This window comes from Trichomycterus rosablanca, chromosome 6, assembly GCF_030014385.1.
Source record: "Trichomycterus rosablanca isolate fTriRos1 chromosome 6, fTriRos1.hap1, whole genome shotgun sequence".
NCBI classification, from domain to species: Eukaryota; Metazoa; Chordata; class Actinopteri; order Siluriformes; family Trichomycteridae; genus Trichomycterus; species Trichomycterus rosablanca.
In genome coordinates this window covers 12,698,626-12,723,519 of record NC_085993.1, presented here as the reverse complement: position 1 = coordinate 12,723,519, position 24,894 = coordinate 12,698,626, and the positions used below count along the sequence as shown (strand labels likewise).

Below are 24,894 nucleotides of genomic sequence, written 5' to 3'. Positions count from 1 at the left end.
TTTTGGTTAAGTGTGTAGCCACTGATGCACTGTTGCTTTCACATCATTATCAGATGAAAATCTTCTTCCCCTTATAGCTTCTTTGAGTTTCCAAAAGGTGAAAATCAGATGGCGCTAAATCCGGACTATAAGCTCTTTCTCAGTCCCGATCAATTATTACTCCTCCCACCCTCACCGTTTCCAACCAGGTTGTTACAGGGGATTTTTTTTCCCTATTCTTGCTTGATATACCACCATTTGTTTAAAAGACTTGGGTCTCTATTGTTGGAGGACCATTTTGTCAATAAACACAGTCGCTGTTACCTGTGTTATTAGGGTCTTTCCGAAGAATTCCTGAGCCCATGTGGTTATATTAATTAAAAAAAAGCATGATGGTTTGTTATTAGTGCAGTCTAAATGTCAAAGGTATTCAGTATAACTCTGACCTTGAAATGAAATGAATGAAAGCCTTTATTTGTCATATATACATATACAGGTGTACAGTACAATTAATTCTTTCTTCGCATATTCCAGCTTGTTCGGAAGCTGGAGTCAGAGCGCAGGGTCAGCCATTGTACAGTGCCCCTGGAGCAGAGAGGGTTAAGGGCCTTGCTCAAGGGCCCAACAGTGGCTGCATGGCACAGCTGGTATTCATACACTCAACATTTAAGTTGATAGCCCAAAGCTCTACTCACTAGGCTACCACTGTACCACCTTGACCTCTATGCACAAATTTCTTTAGGTTCTCTCAAACGTAAATGGCAAAATCCCCAAATTCCTTGCAAATGTGCATAGAGAAACATTTTTAAACTGGTGGATTATTTGCTCATGCAGACTTTGACCCTCCTTGTTTGTTAGTGATCGAGCTTTTGTTTAATGCTCCTTAAAAACCCAATCATGACAGAATCAACTGTTTAAGACATTCCTGTCTCAGTGCATTTTACCCACTGTCCCAACTTGAGACAGTTCTCACAGTTTAACATTATTTACCTCTTTTTAATGCTTACCCTATAATTCAATCTTGGCTCTATAGCTACAGACTTATCGCCTTTTACAGAGACCAGTCAGTGTGGCCTCGTATAAATAATTCATAAAGCCTCCAGTGACATTTATTATGTTAAATTCTACATAAAATACACAACCGGATGATGGAGTGGGTGTTCTGTTTAGACACCTGGCGGTGAGTGAGTGACGAGCAAGCAGATAAAATAAATCAAGTGCCAGGAGGTGGAGAGGCATTTAATTGCTTTAAAAGACAAGTCATTTCACCCTCACCAGGCTTAGCTATGCTTGTCAGCATCCATGACTTTGAGGTTCAGCTGTTTTGAAATGTTGATTCCTTTTAAAAATGTTGTTTGTGGCAAACACAATGCTCCAAATTCGTCACATCGAACCCCGTGAATTATTGCCAGCGCTTTGTGGAAATTCCCAAAATGAGTCTGACTGTCAGAAAAGACAGATTCTTTCTCGCTTCTACTCAGCATCCCTCCGATAGCGCCCATCTGAATGTAGATAAGAATTGATTTTTATAGAGCATGGCACTTGGCTTGGAAAATAAAATAGGCCTGAATATTATACTCCACAGGAAACACTGATTATCCACTTCCTTTTCGAGCAATGGCAATTTGTTGATCATGGTAAGTGCAGGGTTGGTCAGAAACAGTATTTAGTTCCAAGCTCCTGAACTCTAAATCATTGAAAAATGAAAAGCCTTTAGACATATAGTGCAACACCATCACTATATAAGCTAAGCAAAGAATCTATCCAGTCTGCTGTCTAAATGGATATTAAAAATGGTAAGATCTTAAATTTAGAATCTCTTTGCTACTTAATCTGTTAGATATATGCTAATGTTATGTATGAACACATTGTTATTACTGTTCCCTCCAAGATATAAGGGATCTTCAAAAAGTTTCCGCACTTCGGGTTGGAGGAGTAGTAATTGGTCGTGTCTGAGAGACTGAGAGAGAGCTTATAGCCCGGATTTAGCACCATCTGATTTTCACCTTTTTGGACACCTCAAAGAAGCTTTAAGGGGAAGAATATTTTCATGTGATGATGTGAAAGCAGCAGTGCATAGTGATGGGAATTATGGATCTTTGAAGGGAGCGGATCTTTTGGCTCTGTTCCTTTTAAAGAGGCGCTACGGGGTAACTATAAGACACCCCCAATATTAATATCAATGATAAACAATCATGCAAATTTTGCTACCTTGCCTTAAATGTAGGCCTAATTCAAACAACACTTAAATGAGAAAAAAAAGATTGTTGTCAAAAGTATACTTTCAAATAAAAGTATATTTTAATAACAAAAATAGTTTGTAGCCAAACTGGGCTTACATTTCAAGCATAAAAAACATTAGAAACACAAAAACAATTTAGTAAAATTTAAGTTCTTTGACTTTTGAAGGTCCGCTCGGTAATACAGTACGTGATAGAGAAAAAACTACAGGGAAGAGACGTACTGTGGTTGCATTGCATTTAGTTTCAGAAAAATCCTCTCTTGTGCAGAGATGTGCCTGTGTTTGTTTCTGCTAAGCGGAATGGGTGGGTTACCGCCGATAAAAACTGTGCACAAATAGAAATATATATATATATATATACAGTGTATCACAAAAGTGAGTACACCCCTCACATTTCTGCAAATATTTCATTATATCTTTCCATGGGACAACACTATAGACATGAAACTTGGATATAACTTAGAGTAGTCAGTGTACAGCTTGTATAGCAGTGTAGATTTACTGTCTTCTGAAAATAACTCAACACACAGCCATTAATGTCTAAATAGCTGGCAACATAAGTGAGTACACCCCACAGTGAACATGTCCAAATTGTGCCCAAATGTGTCGTTGTCCCTCCCTGGTGTCATGTGTCAAGGTCCCAGGTGTAAATGGGGAGCAGGGCTGTTAAATTTGGTGTTTTGGGTACAATTCTCTCATACTGGCCACTGGATATTCAACATGGCACCTCATGGCAAAGAACTCTCTGAGGATGTGAGAAATAGAATTGTTGCTCTCCACAAAGATGGCCTGGGCTATAAGAAGATTGCTAACACCCTGAAACTGAGCTACAGCATGGTGGCCAAGGTCATACAGCGGTTTTCCAGGACAGGTTCCACTCGGAACAGGCTTCGCCAGGGTCGACCAAAGAAGTTGAGTCCACGTGTTCGGCGTCATATCCAGAGGTTGGCTTTAAAAAATAGACACATGAGTGCTGCCAGAATTGCTGCAGAGGTTGAAGACGTGGGAGGTCAACCTGTCAGTGCTCAGACCATACACCGCACACTGCATCAACTCGGTCTGCATGGTCGTCATCCCAGAAGGAAGCTGACGCACAAGAAAGCCAGCAAACAGTTTGCTGAAAACAAGCAGTCCAAGAACATGGATTACTGGAATGCCCTGTGGTCTGACGAGACCAAGATAAACTTGTTTGGCTCAGATGGTGTCCAGCATGTGTGGCGGCGCCCTGGTGAGAAGTACCAAGACAACTGTATCTTGCCTACAGTCAAGCATGGTGGTGATAGCATCATGGTCTTGGGCTGCATGAGTGTTGCTGGCACTGGGGAGCTGCAGTTCATTGAGGGAAACATGAATTCCAACATGTACTGTGACATTCTGAAACAGAGCATGATCCCCTCCCTTCGAAAACTGGCAGTTTTCCAACAGGATAACGACCCCAAACACAACCTCCAAGATGACAACTGCCTTGCTGAGGAAGCTGAAGGTAAAGGTGATGGACTAAACCCAATTGAGCACCTGTGGCGCATCCTCAAGTGGAAGGTGGAGGAGTTCAAGGTGTCTAACATCCACCAGCTCCGTGATGTCATCATGGAGGAGTGGAAGAGGATTCCAGTAGCAACCTGTGCAGCTCTGGTGAATTCCATGCCCAGGAGGGTTAAGGCAGTGCTGGATAATAATGGTGGTCACACAAAATATTGACACTTTGGGCACAATTTGGACATGTTCACTGTGGGGTGTACTCACTTATGTTGCCAGCTATTTAGACATTAATGGCTGTGTGTTGAGTTATTTTCAGAAGACAGTAAATCTACACTGCTATACAAGTTGTACACTGACTACTCTAAGTTATATCCAAGTTTTATTTCTATAGTGTTGTCCCATGAAAAGATATAATAAAATATTTGCAGAAATGTGAGGGGTGTACTCACTTTTGTGATACACTGTATATATATATATATATATATATATATATATATATATATATATAACGGCTCCCAGAGGCACGACTCGGTTCCTTTCGTTCATTTTAATGGGCCGTTCAATAGAATCGGATCGTTCGCGAACAACCCATCACTAGTGGTGCATCAGTGGGTACGCGCTCAACCAAAAAAAATTTTTCTGATGGCATTAACAAGTTGGTTTGACGCTGGAAAAATGCATTGCAAGGGAAGGTGACAATGTACAAAAGTGATGTCATTTGTTTCTAAAAATTCTTAATAAATAGAGTTTTTGAAAAAAGTGTGGAAACTATTTGAAGAACCCTTGTATTTTGTGATTATGGTCTAGCATTGTAGCGTAAAACTCACTCACTCACTTTCTTAACCGCTTATCCAATTAATTAATGCTGGAGCCTATCGCAGCTTTTCAATGGGTGCAAGGCACACAGTAACACCCTGGACAGGGCGCCAATCCATCGCAGGGCAGACATACACACACACACACACCCATTCACCTACAGGGCAATTCAGTGTCTCCAATTATTCTGACTGCAGACACGGGGAGAACATGCATCCGCACAGAAAGGACCCGCACCGCCCCGCCTGGGGATAGGACCCAGGACCTTCTTGCTGTAAGGTGACAGTGCTACCCACGGAGCCACCATGCCGCCCCCTAGCGTAAAACTAATAAGTTATATATAATAAAGTTTAGATTAAAACCAAATGCCAAAACAGATGCAGTCATACTGATGATCAGTGAGGTTTATTTGAAGTGTGTGTAGCTCTGTAAAAGATAGTTTGCTAAAAGTATAAATGCAGTTAAGGTTTGTTTACTATTCCATTAACAGCTGAATATATTGTGCACAAACTGCACTCGTGTTCATCTGTGCTCTTTGTGAGCTAACTTTAAATTATTAGTAATTGGACTGCTATAATAAAATGGACGATGCACGGGTGTTTTTATTGTACGTATTCACGGGGCACTTCAGTACAGCCTTTGATCACTCTTGCTTTGATCATTAACCCTGTTCAGCTGATCAGAGATTTAAGTAAATACTTCTGTCTGGATTTTGGCAAAGTATTTATTGTATTGGCATGATAGTTTTACATTTTAGTGGTAATCCAATAGTTTGTGGTGGAATCTGAGTAAATCCTCCTGACAGTAGGACCTGCACTTCTTATTAAAAGTAGAAGTGCAGCGTTACATCAGTGGCTTACATCATCTACAAAAAGCTTAGGTTCAATGTCCTTGCAGTTTTCAAAGCGTCTTTTATCTTTGCAGACGCAGCACACAATTAGCAGAGGAGAAGCCTCTTGTTTTCCAAGTGCAAATGTCTATGTTAATATGCTGATCAAAAGCTAAAACGTTACAGCTCATGTTTGCCTCAAGTTCACTAGAGATAAAAACATAGCAGTAGATTTTCTGTGCACTTATTTTATTCAGTTGCTCTGGTAGTGAACTCTATTTTCATACATTCAACATTTTATTTATGTTTATTTTTAATAATAAAGAATGACAAGGTCTATGAATAGGGTGGCCACATTCATAGTCACAAAAAGGAGGACATTACACCCCAAAAGGAGGATACCAGGAACAGGGGGAATGAAACCATAACCCATATAACAGAGTTTTTGACCAATTTAAGCAAGAATTCTATAACAAATGACTTTTACTCACCATGTTGTGTCTACTTTTGATATTTAAGTCTGTTCCTCACCGCCTCCAAAAGTTTACTAATTGACTCAAGTAGAGGTGTATGCAGAACAGAGCGAAATTCAACCACCCAATCACAGACTAGCATTTAGAGGGTGGACCTTCTGCGATTGGCCAGTGGTGGGCGAGCATTTGTTTTGACATGTACCTGAGCCAATGACAGATAATATTGATAAAAAATGTAACCAGTTCATTCCAAAGGAGAATTTTTAAGTGTCCGTCCTAGCGTTGCATGGGCGAAGGACTGGCAGCTGAAAAACCGGACTGCCCGACCTAAAGCCGGACGGCTGGCCACCCTATCTATGAAGCTTACAAACTGTGCATTTAGCCTAGCTTGTGTTTACATTACTTAAATAAAATGATGGTACTGGAATATTTGACATTTGGCTATTAATAAATTAATCTACTAATGTAAATAAAAGCTTTAAAAGTAAAATCTGTTTTATATAAAATTTGGCATGTTGGCTGTCAGTTTCCCAGCCACGGCACATGCTGATGTGCGCTCAAGCAACTCTAATGCTAGCTAGTTAGCCAGCTTGCTTTCTTGCTGGTCTGTTAGCGGTGTGCTAATGTGTGCTAATACCAAACTACTTTGCCATAGCTTTATGTTTGGATTACATTATATCTTATATGAAGATATGAGAATGTAATACCATAAATGCAGACTATGATACTTAGGCTGTATTCACTTGGAATTTGTTGAAACTACTATTGCCAAATTTGTTAATCATGGTAAGTGCAGGGTTGGTCAGAAACAGTATTGGTTCCAAGTGTTCCTAAACTCTAAATGATTAAACAATGAAAGCCCTTTAGACGGATTATCTTTGATCTGTAGAATTATCTTGGGCTTCAGAAGTAACTGTTCTCTGTCTACACAAATAATCCATCCAATCTAATATTTAAATAGCCATTACAAATTTAAACCTTAAAATCTCTCAGATTTTTGCTACTAATAAGTCAGCTATGTGCTCATGTTACCTATAAATAATTACTATCATTACTGTCCCCCAGTATATATTGTGATAATAACCTATAAATGCAGTGTAAATCAAACAAAGAATTTAAACAGTGACTATGAAAATAACTGTTTTTTTTTACCTTTTTAACTCTTTAATTATTATTATTATTATTTTAAATCCGTGAATCTGATAAATTCAGTGAGAAATACCTTTGTTGGCATGATAAAGCGCTAAAATGACATTCCACTATGCATCAAAAAAGTTTACCAGGTATCAACTTTCATTTATCAGCCAATTAGAGATAGAAATGGAGATAAAGGAACAACATCAACTTGAAACTTAATAACATACTGTTGTTTTATACATGATAATGCATTTATAATGAATAAAACAGCAGGGGCTACAATTAGGATCCCCTTTAACTGTTCCCTCAAACACAGTCACTTGTGTCTGTGTGGGTGCCCAGCCAGGCAATGGCACAGCTGAGATGTGGGCTAGCTCAGCAGACTGCAGCGTTGCCTGAGTGTCGCAGTGTCGTTACTCATTTTTTAATGCTTTAGAGTCAAGGGTCACAAGGCAAAAAAAATGAGTTGCAGAGAAAAATAATAATATTTAAATAAACAAATTTTAACAGGCACATGAACACCAAATGAACTTCTATGGGAACGCCCACTTGTGGAGGCTTTATGTTACATCTTGTAAACCACAGTGGGACCAGATTGTACAAAAAGAAAATCTAGAACATAATGTGTGTCACTTAAAAATAAGTTACTGCTATAGAGTACATTATATGTGGTTCAAGAGGCACGTTTGGCAAAAATATATAATTCCACACAGAAACACAGCATCAGTGCACATCTATGCAATTTCTGATGAATGCAAAGAATGTCAATTTAAAGGCAGCATAATAATTTCACTATTTCTACATGTGACTTATGCCTACCAGGCTAAATAGCTGACAATACATGTGATATAATGTATTAAAAGAACGAAACAGGAACACTAAATCTCTCTTAATTATTACTGCTCATAAGTTCTCTCCACTAATGAAATTCCTTGCTTGTTGTTTTAGTACAATAAGTCACGTTAAGCTTTGTGCACCGCTACACTCTATGGAAATAATGGCACAGTCAGCACAAAAGTGGTTTTGTCTCTTCTCATGTGAATTACTGAGCTTGCTAAGGAATATAGTATTCCAAGATCAAGCATCTCCATGATTAAGAAGCATAAGGAAACAATAAAGGAGTAAAGTGCAGGTTTTATTGTATTTTATATTGATGTTTAACTGTTTTTCAATTGTATTCCAGTGTTTTTAAGTATATAAGAGTCAAAACAACCCCATTATTTTACATTAGCCTAAAATATACGCAGTTCCACAGGACCACGGAACACATTAACAGGTTTCCCACACATCCTTATGGTAAAAAAAATACCTTGAAACTCAACTCAACAGCTTTTAAACTCGACACCAGTCCCAGACCCAATGGATGTCAAGTTTCAAGGTACCACTGTACTTTTTTACCTAACTAGATAGCTTGTTGCTAACTTTGGTATGGCTTACAATGAATACTGTACAAGACCTACAAACTACACACTACCTACAGTTACTGGATTTGGGACAAAGCCCACATTGTGGATGTTAAGCTTTATGTTTCAAACAGTTGGCCTGTCATTATGGGATGACAGGGGACATACAATTGGTTCTAATTCACAGATTTGTGAATATTTAAATTAGCTTAATGTAATTAATTAATTAGTTTAATTGTTCCAGGATTCTCAATCACTTGCTTATTTTCTAAGCAGCTTATCCTAATCAGGGTCGTAGGGGTTGCTGGAGCCTATCCCAACCCTCAATGAGCGCACAGAAACACCCTGGACCCTAGTTGGAAAAAATTATATATACTGTAAATTCAAAGACACTTCCTACCTTTTCAGTGGACTGCGATGTGCCGAAGAAAATAGGTATGAAGGCCAGCCAAATGATGCAGGTGGTATACATGGTGAAACCAATAGGCTTAGCCTCATTGAAGGTCTCTGGTACTCCACGTGTCTTTATGGCATAGACTGTGCATGTGACCATCAGCAGCATGCTGTACCCCAGCAGGCAGATTAGCGACAAATCCGAGATGTCACACTTCAGCACTCCTCGTGCCAGCTCCGGGTTTGCCATGCGCTGGTCCTCGTAGTCCACAAAAGCCTGAGGAGGGTCCACGACAAACCAGATACACACCCCTAATAGCTGAACTGAGATCAGACTAAAGGTGATCACCAGCTGAGAAGCTGGGCTGATAAACCGTGGGGCACTTACAGACATCTTACCCTGCTCAAAAATACGATAAATTCGATTGGTCTTCGTGAGCAAAGCAGCATAGCTGATGCTCATTCCCAGACCTAAAAATATGCGCCGGAGTGAGCAGATCCCAACATCCGGGGCAGAAATCATCAGGAACGTAGTCGCATAACAAAGAAAGATGCCTGTCAGCAGGACATAGCTAAGCTCTCGTCCTGACGCCTTCACGATCGGGGTGTCATTGTAGCGTACGAAGGTGACCACCACAAACAAGGTGGCCATGATGCCCATGATGGCAATGAGAACAGGTATGACGGCCCATGGTGAGCTCCATTCCAATTTGATGATAGGTATTGGCTGGCAACTTGTGTGGTTCTTGTTGGGACACAAATCAAAGCGACACATTTTGCACGTGAACTGGTCGGCCTGGTACTGGTATCCGTCGCAGCGCTCACAGTGCCAGCAACAGGGAATCCCCTTCACAACCTTCTTGCGCCAGCCTGGTTTGCAGGGCTGGCTGCAGATGGAGGATGGTACCTGCCTCACGCCACCTGGCCACTGAATCTCTGGCATCTGTGAGGCACAAATATTGCTTATTATTCACATGTGAGTAACTAGAAAAAAGGTTTACTCAAAAATCTGTATTGACTGTGATAGTTACAGTATCATCACATATTGTTGATAATTATTACAACCCATTTACATTTTGTTGTTCCCTAAATTCCTGCAAACTTTACCCAGTCCTAAACCACAATGTTTTCTCCACCACTCCTCACAGCTGACATACAGAGTTACAAGGCCATAGCCATGAACTGAACACTGGGGGGAATCTACAGGGGGTGAGGAAGAGGGGGTCCTGCCATTGTAAAATATGGACTGGAACAAATCCTAAAAATAAGCAAGGCTAGTAAGTGGTATTTTTCAATCAGTATATTGGAAAGGTGCGGCACAGTGGCTCGGTGGGTAGCACTGTCGCCTCACAGTAAGGAGGTCCTGGGTTCGATCCCCAGGTGAGGCGGTCTGGGTTCTTTCTGTGTGGAGTTTGCATGTTTACATTACATTTACATTTTTGGCATTTAGCAGACGCTTTTTATCCAAAGCGACTTACAGTCTAAGCAATTGAGGGTTAAGGGCCTTGCTCAAGGGCCCAACAGTGGCAACCTGGCAGTGGTGGGGTTTGAACCAGGAACCTTCTGCTCACTAGTCCAGTACCTTAACCGCTAGGCTACAACTGCCCCATGTTCTCCCTGTGTTTGTGTGGGTTTCCTCCGGGAGTTCCGGTTTCCTCCCACAGTCCAAAAACATGCAGTCAGGTTAATTGGAGACACTGAATTGCCCTATAGGTGAATGGGTGTGTGTATGTGTGATGGGCTGGCACCCGGTCCAGGGTGTTACTGTGTGCCTTGCGCCCATTGAAAATCTGGGATAGGCTCCAGCACCCCCCAGCGACCCTAACTGGATTAGAGGTTTAGAAAGTGAGTGATGAGTGAGTATATTGGAAAGGCATTTTGATCATAACCCCCATTGTGATTTTAGCCTTGCAGAGTTAGCACACTTTAATCAAACATCTTATCACCTACACTTGATGAGCACAGTGCGGTACAGCGCTGTGCACGGAGGGCCACACCCCCTACCGCACTCCTTCCCCATCTCCGTGCTCTGAGAATGGATACGATGTATTCGAGATCTCAGCTCTGGTGAACAGCGTGTGTTTTACCGCTGCGCCACCTGAGCGGCTCTCTTTTTTCTACTTTATTACTGACGTTCACATTGTAAACATGAGGTTAGTGACAGGTGCATCAAGCTAACCAGTGTAGCTACGAATTTGAAAATTGTCTAACACTGGTCATTATGATTCCTAGATAACTACATTAGATGAAATGGAATGTAAAGTTGCTTTGTTGCTTTGTGTATTGTAAAAAGTGATATACAAATAAATGTGACAACTTGAGATGACTATACAAATTTGGACATTCTATTCCATAAGAGAATAGAAGAATGCCTTTATTTGTCATATATACATATACAGTACAATGAAATCCTTTTTTTCAGGCATCAGAGCACAGGGTCAGCCATGGTACTGAGCCCCTGGAGCAGACAGGGTTGTGGGCCTTGCTCAAGGGCCCAACAGTGGCTGCATAGCAGCCTGGATTTGAACCAACAATCTTCTGACTGACAGCCCAAAACTCTTCCCACTAGGCTACCACTGTCCATTTAACAGCATTTAGCAGCTTTAAAATCCTGCTTTGCAAGTGTTTCACAAAAACTTCTCACAGAAAGAGTGTTTCTGTAGAAATTTCTGTCCACTGAGTAAAAAGAGCATTTGTGAAGTCAGGGCCGGATGCGGGACTAAAAGGCCTGGCTTGCAATCAGTATTTCTATTCATGTCAAGTTTGGTAAATAGAGTTGAGGTCAGGGCTGTGTGCTGACCACTCCAGATCTTTCACACAGAACTTGTTAAACCATGTCTTTAAAAGCTCACAGTCGTGCCACAGAAGAAAAGGATCTTCACAGAATGTATTTTATTTGAAACTTTTATCAATTATAAAGTTTAGCTAAGGATCTTGTTATTGTTGGTAATTCATTAAAAGTTTAAGACTGGAGACCAACTCAGAGGTTGAGTTGCTAACTCGCTAACTCAGAGGTTACATACACTTTGGTGTACATACACCAAAGGTTTTTCAGTGTCATTAGTATAGACAGAATGTGTTTCTTTATTATTAGGACTTGGATGAAGATTAGACCACACATTATAAAGGGTTACAAACATACATTTTCCCAACCAAAAAAGAAATCTGTATATTTATTCTGGATTAGGTTAAAATAAAAGGCTTACATTTAGGATAAGCTCGTCCGTCCATTGGCCAATGATTTTGTACTCTGCAGTTGTGTTATTTATCTGGTACTGATAGATATCATAACGACCAGGAGCATCTCCGTTCTCATTGAACTGCACTGGGTTGCCAGCTATCCCTGAAAGCAGAAACATGCAAAAATGTTCATAAAAATGTTCATAAAATGACCAAATGCAAAGTTGTTTAAAGCTTTTGCATTAAACAGACAATTATGAGTGTATACAGTCTGAGTAATTGATACTTAAGGGCCAACAGTGGCAACTTGTCCAGTAACTTAACCACTGACCCCAGGAGGGCACTGGAATGTAAACCAGTGGCTACCAAGTGGTAGGGTTGCCAACCGACCCATAAAATACGGAATCGTTCCTTATTTGGAAACTAAACGTAACGTTCCATATTGAACTGATTCGGGACACGCTATGTTCCATATTTTTATCAATGGAAGAGAAATGCTGCAGATTAGACTGAGACAGGCCGATATGTATAAAACAGAAGGAAACTGCTGCTACCATGGGAATTAGAAAGCATTTGGTTATTATTTTAAGTAGTATTTACTTTTAGTCTTAGTAACGCAGTGTGGGCGCAGGCATATCAGCATAACAACCTGTTATTTATTCCACTGTTTGAGTATCGCAGTGGGCACTGGGCAGAGCGCATCCTGCATATTTTTCCGCCCTAGGTTCGAATCCTGCTTGGGGCGAAACTAAAGTAACACAAGCAGTCAGGAGATTGTCACGTATCCAATTGTCTTGTAACAATTCTAATGATTTTGGTTTTGTCAAGTTCTTGTTCGTGTTAGCTTAGGGTATATGTTTCCTGTATGTTTAGATTAGCGTTAGCTTAGTGATTAGCATAGCATTTAGGTTAGCATTTAGCTTAGTTCCTGTGTTTGTGTCTGGTCTTGTATGTTAACTTCTCTTGTGTTTTGTTCTTATTAAACTTTGTTAAACAACATCTCTGTGTGTGTCCGCCCCTCTTATCTTGTTCTAGCCCTAATTGGTTACAAAGATTAACTTGCATTTTTTTTTTAACCACTCAAAAATAAAAGTGGACAATGTCACAAAAATAAAGCAAAAATAAAATGAATTTTTGTACACATGCAAACCGCCCAGTAGGCAGAGTGAAACTGGCAATACCTTGCGAAATATCTGTTGCAATCACGCTTATATACTCATTCATAAATTGGCTTCAGGTGTTCATTAGTAAGTTGGTGACGCAGACTCCGCTGCGCTGTCTGATTGGCTGCTTGTACCACATGATCACCCACTGAATCCTGGGAAATGCAGTTCTCCTCATTACAGTCAGCGGTATCATCAGGAACCGCAGGCAGTGTGACAATATCTCAGTATTGTGTTTAGTGAAGCAGTCCCATATCATGATGCTTCCAGCTGTGTTTTTAGGATTACTCTCACAACCCATCTAAACATGACAAGCTGAATTAATGCCAAACAGCAACAAACAGTTTTTGTTTTATGTGATTATTGTTCCGATTGATCTAAATGCTTGTGTGCAGATTTTAAAGATGTACCTTGGTGATTCAGGTGTCTTTTGGTTCATATTAAGTATTTAAGAGAGAGTTTTGGCTTTTATGTATTTTTTTTCAAGTCCACTTTCCATGATAAACACTGGGCTCAATGCAGATATACCATAAACAGGGCACCAATTATCAATCCTCCTTTTTTTAAAGAACAAAATCAGTTTGGCACGGTGGCTCGGTGGGTAGCACTGTTGCCTCACGGCAAGAAGGTCCTGGGTTCAATTTCCAGGTGGAGCTGTCTGGGTCTTTTCTGTTCTCCTGTGTCTGCATGAGTTTCCTCTGGGAGCTTTGGTTTCCTCCCACCATCCATAAACATGCAGTCAGGTTAATTGAAGATACCAAAATCTCTCTAGGTATGTGTGTGTGTGTGTGTGTGTGTGTGTGTGTGTTTGCCCTGTGATAGACTTTAATAGGGTAAAGCGGTGGTAAACCAGACAATGAATAAAAGAATGTACAAAGGAATATATGTGTGTAAATTAAGGGCCATTATTGTACTGAAAAAAAACTATTAAATAAACACCTTATTTTTCCCATCTGTATTTCTGTTATTTCCCTGAATGTTGCCAAATACAAACAGTATAAAAGAAAAGTTTTGTGACTGAAAATCACTAAGCTGTTTTAAATAGTGGCCTAGAGTTAGAATTTAATTAGCAACAGTTCAGTAGCTTTTCCCAGCATGCTTTAAAATAAAAGTCTTTAATAACATTTAAGTATTTATTTCTGAGTACAGAAGAGCTACCGTGTGTTTTGTGTGGTTATTAGTACAAAGACGTATAAAGGCTTAAGAACAGAAAGCATGCACAGCTTCCTCTGCTAGTTTAAAGAATTGCTACGCATGTGAACTGCAGTGCAATTAAGCTTAACTGAGTTCTATTATTACTGTGTTTAGTGATGATTAGGAAGGCAGTGTTTTTGTTGCGGAGGGTGACATTTAATCTTTGTAAGCCCTGTTGTAATTGTATTTCTTTTCATGCTATGAGCACATAAAAACTGTAATAAATTACCAATGGAAACACAGGTTGTGCTTTCATGTAAAGGAAATTAGAAGTGTTTATGACTCAGTAATGAAGGCCACATATGATTCCTACAATAAAATCAATTCAGATCATAGAGGTACAAATTGTATTTCAGCAAAAATGGGAATCAGGAATCTGTGAAATAATTTTCTTTTAAACCTTTTATTTAATGGACAAATGTATAAAGGAAATAACCTTTAATGTTTTAATGACCAACTTAATTTTATTTTGTAAATATAAACTAAATTTTGAATTTGATGCCTGCAGCATTTTACAAGATAATTTGGTAAGGTGATGGCATCATGGTTGGGTATAAAAGGAGGCTCAGTCTGTACAAGCGAAGAAAAGTCATGGCTCAGAACTTTTTGCCAAATCCTGATCATTGGCAATATATATACATATACATAGGCTAATATATATATATATATATATATATATATATATATATATATATATATATATATATACAAGTATATATATATATATATATATATATATATATATATATATATATATATATATATATATATACAGTGTATCACAAAAGTGAGTACACCCCTCACATTTCTGCAAATATTTTATTATATCTTTTCATGGGACAACACTATAGACATGAAACTTGGATATAAGTTAGAGTAGTCAGCGTACAACTTGTATAGCAGTGTAGATTTACTGTCTTCTGAAAATAACTCAACACACAGCCATTAATGTCTAAATGGCTGGCAACATAAGTGAGTACACCCCACAGTGAACATGTCCAAATTGTGCCCAAAGTGTCAATATTTTGTGTGACCACCATTATTATCCAGCACTGCCTTAACCCTCCTGGGCATGGAATTCACCAGAGCTGCACAGGTTGCTACTGGAATCCTCTTCCACTCCTCCATGATGACATCACAGAGCTGGTGGATGTTAGACACCTTGAACTCCTCCACCTTCCACTTGAGGATGCGCCACAGGTGCTCAATTGGGTTTAGTCCATCACCTTTACCTTCAGCTTCCTCAGCAAGGCAGTTGTCATCTTGGAGGTTGTGTTTGGGGTCGTTATCCTGTTGGAAAACTGCCATGAGGCCCAGTTTTCGAAGGGAGGGGATCATGCTCTGTTTCAGAATGTCACAGTACATGTTGGAATTCATGTTTCCCTCAATGAACTGCAGCTCCCCAGTGCCAGCAACACTCATGCAGCCCAAGACCATGATGCTACCACCACCATGCTTGACTGTAGGCAAGATACAGTTGTCTTGGTACTTCTCACCAGGGCGCCACCACACATGCTGGACACCATCTGAGCCAAACAAGTTTATCTTGGTCTCGTCAGACCACAGGGCATTCCAGTAATCCATGTTCTTGGACTGCTTGTCTTCAGCAAACTGTTTGCGGGCTTTCTTGTGCGTCAGCTTTCTTTCTGGGATGACGACCATGCAGACCGAGTTGATGCAGTGTGCGGCGTATGGTCTGAGCACTGACAGGCTGACCTCCCACGTCTTCAACCTCTGCAGCAATGCTGGCAGCACTCATGTGTCTATTTTTTAAAGCCAACCTCTGGATATGACGCCGAACACGTGGACTCAACTTCTTTGGTCGATCCTGGCAAAGCCTGTTCCGAGTGGAACCTGTCCTGGAAAACCGCTGTATGACCTTGGCCACCATGCTGTAGCTCAGTTTCAGGGTGTTAGCAATCTTCTTATAGCCTAGGCCATCTTTGTGGAGAGCAACAATTCTATTTCTCACATCCTCAGAGAGTTCTTTGCCATGAGGTGCCATGTTGAATATCCAGTGGCCAGTATGAGAGAATTGTACCCAAAACACCAAATTTAACAGCCCTGCTCCCCATTTACACCTGGGACCTTGACACATGACACCAGGGAGGGACAACGACACATTTGGGCACAATTTGGACATGTTCACTGTGGGGTGTACTCACTTATGTTGCCAGCTATTTAGACATTAATGGCTGTGTGTTGAGTTATTTTCAGAAGACAGTAAATCTACACTGCTATACAAGTTGTACACTGACTACTCTAAGTTATATCCAAGTTTCATGTCTATAGTGTTGTCCCATGAAAAGATATAATGAAATATTTGCAGAAATGTGAGGGGTGTACTCACTTTTGTGATACACTGTATATATATATACAGTGTATCACGAAAGTGAGTACGCCCCTCACATTTCTGCAGATATTTAAGTATATCTTTTCATGGGACAACACTGACAAAATGACACTTTGACACAATGAAAAGTAGTCTGTGTGCAGCTTATATAACAGTGTAAATTTATTCTTCCCTCAAAATAACTCAATATACAGCCATTAATGTCTAAACCACCGGCAACAAAAGTGAGTACACCCCTTAGTGAAAGTTCCTGAAGTGTCAATATTTTGTGTGGCCACCATTATTTCCCAGAACTGCCTTAACTCTCCTGGGCATGGAGTTTACCAGAGCTTCACAGGTTGCCACTGGAATGCTTTTCCACTCCTCCATGACGACATCACGGAGCTGGCGGATATTCGAGACTTTGCGCTCCTCCACCTTCCGCTTGAGGATGCCCCAAAGATGTTCTATTGGGTTTAGGTCTGGAGACATGCTTGGCCAGTCCATCACCTTTACCCTCAGCCTCTTCAATAAAGCAGTGGTCGTCTTAGAGGTGTGTTTGGGGTCATTATCATGCTGGAACACTGCCCTGTGACCCAGTTTCCGGAGGGAGGGGATCATGCTCTGCTTCAGTATTTCACAGTACATATTGGAGTTAATGTGTCCCTCAATGAAATGTAACTCCCCAACACCTGCTGCACTCATGCAGCCCCAGACCATGGCATTCCCACCACCATGCTTGACTGTAGGCATGACACACTTATCTTTGTACTCCTCACCTGATTGCCGCCACACATGCTTGAGACCATCTGAACCAAACAAATTAATCTTGGTCTCATCAGACCATAGGACATGGTTCCAGTAATCCATGTCCTTTGTTGACATGTCTTCAGCAAACTGTTTGCGGGCTTTCTTGTGTAGAGACTTCAGAAGAGGCTTTCTTCTGGGGTGACAGCCATGCAGACCAATTTGATGTAGTGTGCGGCGTATGGTCTGAGCACTGACAGGCTGACCCCCCACCTTTTCAATCTCTGCAGCAATGCTGACAGCACTCCTGCGCCTATCTTTCAAAGACAGCAGTTGGATGTGTCCTGTGTCCTGTGTCCTGACGCTGAGCACGTGCACTCAGTTTCTTTGGACGACCAACGCGAGGTCTGTTCTGAGTGGACCCTGCTCTTTTAAAACGCTGGAGGATCTTGGCCACTGTGCTGCAGCTCAGTTTCAGGGTGTTGGCAATCTTCTTGTAGCCTTGGCCATCTTCATGTAGCGCAACAATTCGTCTTTTAAGATCCTCAGAGAGTTCTTTGCCATGAGGTGCCATGTTGGAACTTTCAGTGACCAGTATGAGAGAGTGTGAGAGCTGTACTACTAAATTGAACACACCTGCTCCCTATGCACACCTGAGACCTAGTAACACTAACAAATCATGATATTTTGCAGGGAAAATGACAAGCAGTGCTCAATTTGGACATTTAGGGGTGTAGTCTCTTAGGGGTGTACTCACTTTTGTTGCCGGTGGTTTAGACATTAATGGCTGTATATTGAGTTATTTTGAGGGAAGAATAAATTTACACTGTTATATAAGCTGCACACAGACTACTTTTCATTGTGTTAAAGTGTCATTTTGTCAGTGTTGTCCCATGAAAAGATATACTTAAATATCTGCAGAAATGTGAGGGGTGTACTCACTTTTGTGATACACTGTATATATACAGTCGAATCCGGTTAATTGGACCACCGGTTAATCGGACCAGCCGCTTATTCGGACCGAATCCTAAAGTACCGAAACAAATCCTATTATGTACGTGTAATGTTATTCGCTTATTTGGACCAAAATTCCGTTTAATCGGACCAAAGAACGTAAGAGCGAATAAGAAAAAGAAGCCACAAGTCGCCACTTAGAGCGGATGCAAAGCGGGTCAGCGAGATATGGGAGGATTCCTGGGCTCCCCGGGAGAATTTATGCTTTTATCAAAGGTCAGGAAATCCGAAAAGTTGTGTTGACAAGAGCAAAACCAGCGGGAGGTGAACACGCCCACCACTTTCTTTCCCACAACGAAGCACCCAGTAGCCAGCAGCGTGGTTATTGGATCCATCTGCATCTTTAGTAAGAACTTTTTTTTTTATTATGCTTTGCATGCTGAGTACCTATACACTGTGTTGTAGATCGTTTCGAAAAACTTGTTTGCAAATTTATTTTTCAATGAACAAAGTTCGTAAGCAACAGTAGTTCTTGTTTGTACGTTCGCTATACGTGTACAGTATATCGCACAATAAAGGTTTAATAAACATTTAATATGTTACATAAATTATAGCACGTCCCGTCTTGTAACATAGGGCATGTTCGTGTAATCGGACCAGCCGGTTATTAGGACCAAAACGATCGCGTCCCGATGTGGTCCGATTAACCGGATTCGACTGTATATATATAAACATGCAAAATTTGGCTCTGCTACCGGTTGGTCTTCTAGCGGGCACAAACCTGGCCACCAAGTCTGCTGGGTGGGAAAAGGCCGGACTTAGTGGGTGGGGTTTTCAAACACTGTTTAAAGACCCTGGTTAGCAGACCAATGCACCTGTGCAGAAATGGATGAGCCTCATGAGCAAAACCACCAAACCATGGGCGAAAAAGAAGGGCTTGAGGACTGCGCACACGTCGTAAGTGGCATGGAGCAGGCAAATATACCCTACTTGAATGCAATCAGGATCCCCAGCAGTCAGGGAGAAAAAGGGAGATAATGCATAAATAAATTGAAAAAAAATCTAATCATTATTATTAAATTCACCATTCACCATCTACTGTACATAATATTATGAAAAGATTAGGGAGTTTGTTTCTATTTACATAATGCAATAGATCTTTTTTCTGTGTACTTTTAGTTAAAAAAAAAAGGGTTTAAGAGAATTAACAAATCCCAGATTGTTGTTTATTACATTTTACAAAATGTCCCCGTTTATTTGGAAATATGTATCATATGAACTGGAGATTACTCTGTGTTTCTTTTAACAAAGTTTGCTTAATAGTGTAGTGACAATGATATTATCTGATTTTGAGCAAAAGTCAGTGAGAAACATGCATCCCCAACTGACCCCTAACCATTTGCTGCACTTTTGATGTTTTAATCCAAAGTGTACACTTAACCCCTAACTGATGTTATTGTTTTTACTAAATCTATGATTATAACAGTTATTACAGACAGACATTGTTTACACATCATACAATACAATTCCACCATGCCGTTCACCAAGTGCGAACGTATTTTCACCGGGATTACTGATAGAAAAGAGAGAATGAGACAGGATAACAATGCTGCCACATCCCCCAGATGAATCCTGGTTTAATTGTCAGCCTGTGCCAATTTTTTTTGCCAATCTTTAGCTTTAACCTTTGAGCTAAGCTATCTGTATTCAAAGCACCTGCCCGTGTCTAACCCCATTCCCCAGCCTCTCAAATCCCTGAGCAGCCATGTGTGCTGAGGAGCAGCACAAGCAATTGTTTGCAGTGTTCATGTTTGGCTTAGTTTTCTATCACTCAATCCTTGCTGGGCTTTTACACCCAATGCTGCACATGATTGGAGGAGGGGTATATGGGTATATTTTCACTGATGCATATGTGGTCATCCTATTAAGCTAGAGGATGCAAGATGGCAAATGTATATTACAGTTAGTCGATGCTGGATTTCTTTATTTATTTGTTTTTTAATAATTGATTTCATAGAAACATACTTGGGCAACAGTACAGCTTTTAGAATATCCCCAAATCTACAGGAACACCACATACTCTTATATGGAGGGCTATTATTCCAAAAACAGTTCTACTGAGCACCCAAGCTGCATCATTGCACATTAGTATTTACTGCATGGACAAATGTTCCACTATATGGCCAGAACTGATGTGGACACCTGACTAAGGTTATAACAGCCAAGACTCCTCAGGGAAGGCTTTTTGCAAATGTTGTACCCATTTAGTCAAAAGAGCATTTGTGAGGTCATGCAATGGTGTTGAATGAGATGACCCACATCCAAAGAAAGACTCACAACCAACATTTAATTCCTCCAGAGGTGTTTGATTTTGGCTGTTTTGAGGCCATTGGATTTTCTCCACACCAAACTCACCAAACCATGTTTTTTTGGACCTTCTTTAACCACAGGGGAACAGTCATGCCGGAACAAGCTGTAGCATGCTGTCATGCTGTAAGTGCCTTTCCAAAACGATGTCCATTTTTTTAATTAGCAACTGGTTTGGCTAAAACTCACAAATTCATTAATAGGAAGGAGTGCCCGGTTATTGTACATTTGCCATTATAGTAAGCAGACTACTCTGTTAGGTCAGCAATCCCCAACCTTTTTTGCACCATGGACCGGTTTCATATAAGACATAATTTCACGGACAGGCTGGGGCGGGGGGATTTAAAATAGAATAACAATTATGGAAAATCAGTGGGAAACCTGAGGTTTTTTCGCTGCAAAGAGATGCTCCCACCTAGGGGTGATAGGAGACAATAACACCCGAAGTGTGTTGGAAATGGAAGCAGTGTTTCTATTGCTTTTGTAGCAATCTCTAATTATTGTTTCTTTCTGTGCAGCCACTGTGTTAGAAGACCAGATGCTAATGTAAGCAAATGAATTTCCACCACTCAATAGCCCAACAACATTGTGCTTTGCATCACTTGGCCACTTAGCCAATGTTGGGCATCATTCATGGTGATCTTAACTGTGTGTTCAATACAAATCATTATAAGTTCTTATGCTAGGAGGCAATTTGGAACTTGGCAGTCAGTGTTACAAGTAAAGACAGGTTCTTTCTAACTATTTGTTATATAGTAATTCTGTTCTGTGACCTTGTATGACCCCCCTCTTTATGGTTGAGCTGTGATTGCTCACTGATGTTTGCATTTACAGTTGACTAGCTTTAGTGTACCTCAGCATTGTCATTGTCTGTTTTACCACCACTCAGGTTTAACCATACTCAGGGTCGCATTGGGTCAGATTCACTGGGTGAAAGGCAGGAAACACCCTGGACAGGTCACCAGTCCATCACAGGGCAAACACACACACTCACTCATACCTAGGGGGAATTTAGTATCACCAATTAACCTGACTGCATGTCTTTAAACTGTGGGAGGAAACCAGAGCATCTGGAGGTAACCCACACAGAAACAGGGAGAACATGTAAACTCCACACAGAAAGGACTCGGACTGCTGTATCTGGGAATCAAACCCAGGACCTTCTTGCTGTGAGGCGACAGTGCTACCCACTGAGCCATTTTGCCACTCCAAGCAAAAATTAGACCAGTTTAAATAGTAACATACTATCTCAGTGCTACATTAAATGTCAATGTGCATTTTGGAATGAACATGACTGTGGACATTGCAGTACTGTATAAGTGAATTCATGTCGAATAAAGAACAAACCCACCAATCACACTTTTACTGTATGTTTTTATGAGTATTGAATAAGTAGTCATTAGATCATCAGCAATAAACCACCCTGAAACAAGTGTCTATTTATTCTAATGCATCACACACTAACCCTTTTACCCACTTACACCTGGGGTCAATTAGCAATTGCCAAACCACCTTCTAGAATTTTTTTAAGGTCGAAAGAGTCTGTGTGAAAAGAAGCAGGCCACTCAGGTGGTGCAGCGGTAAAAACACATGCTGGAACCAGAGCTGGGATCTCGAATACATCATATCGAATCTCAGCTCTGCCTGCCACTAAGGCTGAGCGGCCACATGAACAACGATTGGCCTGTTGTTCAGATATGGGCGGGACTAAGCCGGATGGGGTCTCTCTCCCATGACTGGTGCAATTGCGACCTCTGCCTTCTGGTTGATGGCGCCTGCACAGAGATGAGAAAGGAGTGGTCTCAGGGTGTGTCTCTCCGTACACAACGCTGAGCTGCACTGCACTCGTCAAAGTGTAGGTGATAAGATGCATACGGCATGCTGCCCACGTGTCGGAGGGGGCATGGGTTAGCTTCGTTGTCCTCAATCAGAGCAGGGATCGGCATTGGTGGAGAGGAAGCATGACGCAATCGGGCCAATTGGACGCGCTAAAAAAAGGGAGAAAGAGGGGAGAAAATGCGCTGTGCCACTCTGCCGTTCCTGTACAAATTTGCCAAATGCAAATCTATTTTTGTTGGGATTACCAAAAAGAGATGGGACAGTTGATTTTAGTATTCATTTTTTCATTCTAGTTTTAAAACTAAACTGTAGTCGCACACACACCGACACAAAGAGCCACAGTAAAACTCAAACTGAGATTTTGGATCATTAAGTCAAGCGGTGCTTGAGTTGCAGGGTCATATAAATATCTTCCCTGGTAGAATTCCTCCCTTACACAGCATGTTCTCTGAGCAGCCAAGGGTCCCCTTACAAGGCATAGAGCAATCCACACAATCACACAGTCACTCTTAGCCTCACATAGTAATTTTCCAATCTCTTATCCCTTTGAAATCTCTGCATGATTTTCTGCATTGCAAATCTTGAGGCTTTCTAATTAGACATAAAAGATTTTTTTATTGCAAATGTGTTCCCTATAACATTCCATTATTAAAGGTTATACGACTTTGAATTTAATTTGCAGTGTTTGAATGATCATTTTAACCCAGAGAGGGACATTTCTTTAAATAAAACCTGTGCTACCAAAAGTCTATTTTTACTGTTTACACAATTACACTGCCAAGCTAGCAGAGGTGCAAATGAACTAACTGAGCTAACTGAGATTTGAATGAATGCTGCCAAATACAGAAACATATGAAAGAAAAGCTCATATTATGGCGACAGTTTACCTTTCAACACAATAATGACCCAAAACATACAGCCAAAGCATAACCTGTATGACCTAACCCATGCCCAGACTCAAACCCTATCAAACATACTTGGAGAGACCTAAAATATGGCTGTTCACAGACTCTTGCCATTCAGTCTGACAGAGCTTGAATAATGGGAGAAAGTGCCCAAATCCAGGTGTGTAAAGCTTGTAAAGATGTATCCAAGAAAATACAACTCTTCATCATATTGATCAGGTGATTAGTCAGAACAAGTTTGTGTTAATTGTATCCATCCATCCATCTATTTATCCATCCATCCATTTATCTATACTATATAAATAAAGTATCAGAGAACACGTCTCCACTGCTCTAGAGTCCAGAGGCGGCGTGCTTTACACCACTGCATCCGACGCTTTGCATTGCACTTGGTGATGTAAGGCTTGGATGCAGCTGCTCGGCCATGAAAACTCATTCCATGAAGCTCTCTACACTGTTTTTGAGCTAATCTGAAGGCCACATGTAGTTTGGAGGTCTGTAGCGATTGACTCTGCAGAAAATTGGCGACCTCTGCACACTATGCGTCTCAGCATCCGCTGACCCTGCTCTGTCATTTTATGTGGCCTCTACTACTTCGTGACTGAGTTGCTGTCGTTCCCAATCGCTTCCACTTTGTTATAATACCACTGACAGTTGACTGTGGAATATTTAGTAGCGAGGAAATTTCACAACTGGACTTGTTGCACAGGTGGCATCCTATCACTGAACCACGTTGGAATTCACTATCTATCTATCTATCTATCTATCTATCTATCTATCTATCTATCTATCTATCTATCTATCTATCTATCTATCTATCTATCTATCTATCTATCTATCTATCTATCTATCTATCTATCTATCTATCTATCTATCTATCTATCTATCCTATAAAACTTTCCTCTAATGGGAAAATGCTAAACCATATACTAAAATAATACATATCCACTATTTATTTAGAAAGCATGATTTGCTGATACAGCGTTTGCTTAGACAGAATTTTAATGGCTGGCTAAAATTAAAAAGAAGCAACATGTGTCTGTGAAAACTGTCAACTGTCTGTAAGAGATATTTTAAACATCACCGGTGATGCAACTCAGAGTAATATTTTGACCATGGCTCTTCAGGGAGAAAATACCTAAATCGCTGATGAAACCATGCATGACTGGCTGCTACATATATTGAATCTGATTCATCCATGCAATATTTATAAATGTAAATGCTTTCCCGTCTGACTGCACCAGAGTCATCTGCGAATACACAGAACATTAAAAAAAATCCAGGTTTATTGAATGTACAGAAAATCTGCACAGCTAGTGCATTTGGTTGATGGTGTGTTCCAGGCGGAGGGTAAAACTGCAGTAGCACTTTAATAATGCTCTAAAGCAGACTGCATTTTGCTTTGAGTGATGGCAGCACAGATAGAAAACCGATGGGTCTCTTTATTCTATTTCAGCGAGTC

General features: G+C 40.7%; 1 protein-coding gene across 1 annotated transcript in view; it reads right to left on the bottom strand.

Annotated features, from left to right (window-relative positions):
- The window catches only part of grm4 (glutamate receptor, metabotropic 4), a 238,550-nt gene that overhangs the window by 21,731 nt on the left and 191,925 nt on the right, over window positions 1-24,894 (bottom strand). Inside the window, exons 7-8 of the mRNA XM_062997427.1 lie at window positions 11,958-12,094; window positions 8,759-9,694 (exon numbers count right to left, since the gene is read on the bottom strand). Coding sequence (XP_062853497.1) covers window positions 8,759-9,694; window positions 11,958-12,094 — 1,073 coding nt within the window. The remainder of the gene's footprint in view (window positions 1-8,758; window positions 9,695-11,957; window positions 12,095-24,894) is intronic.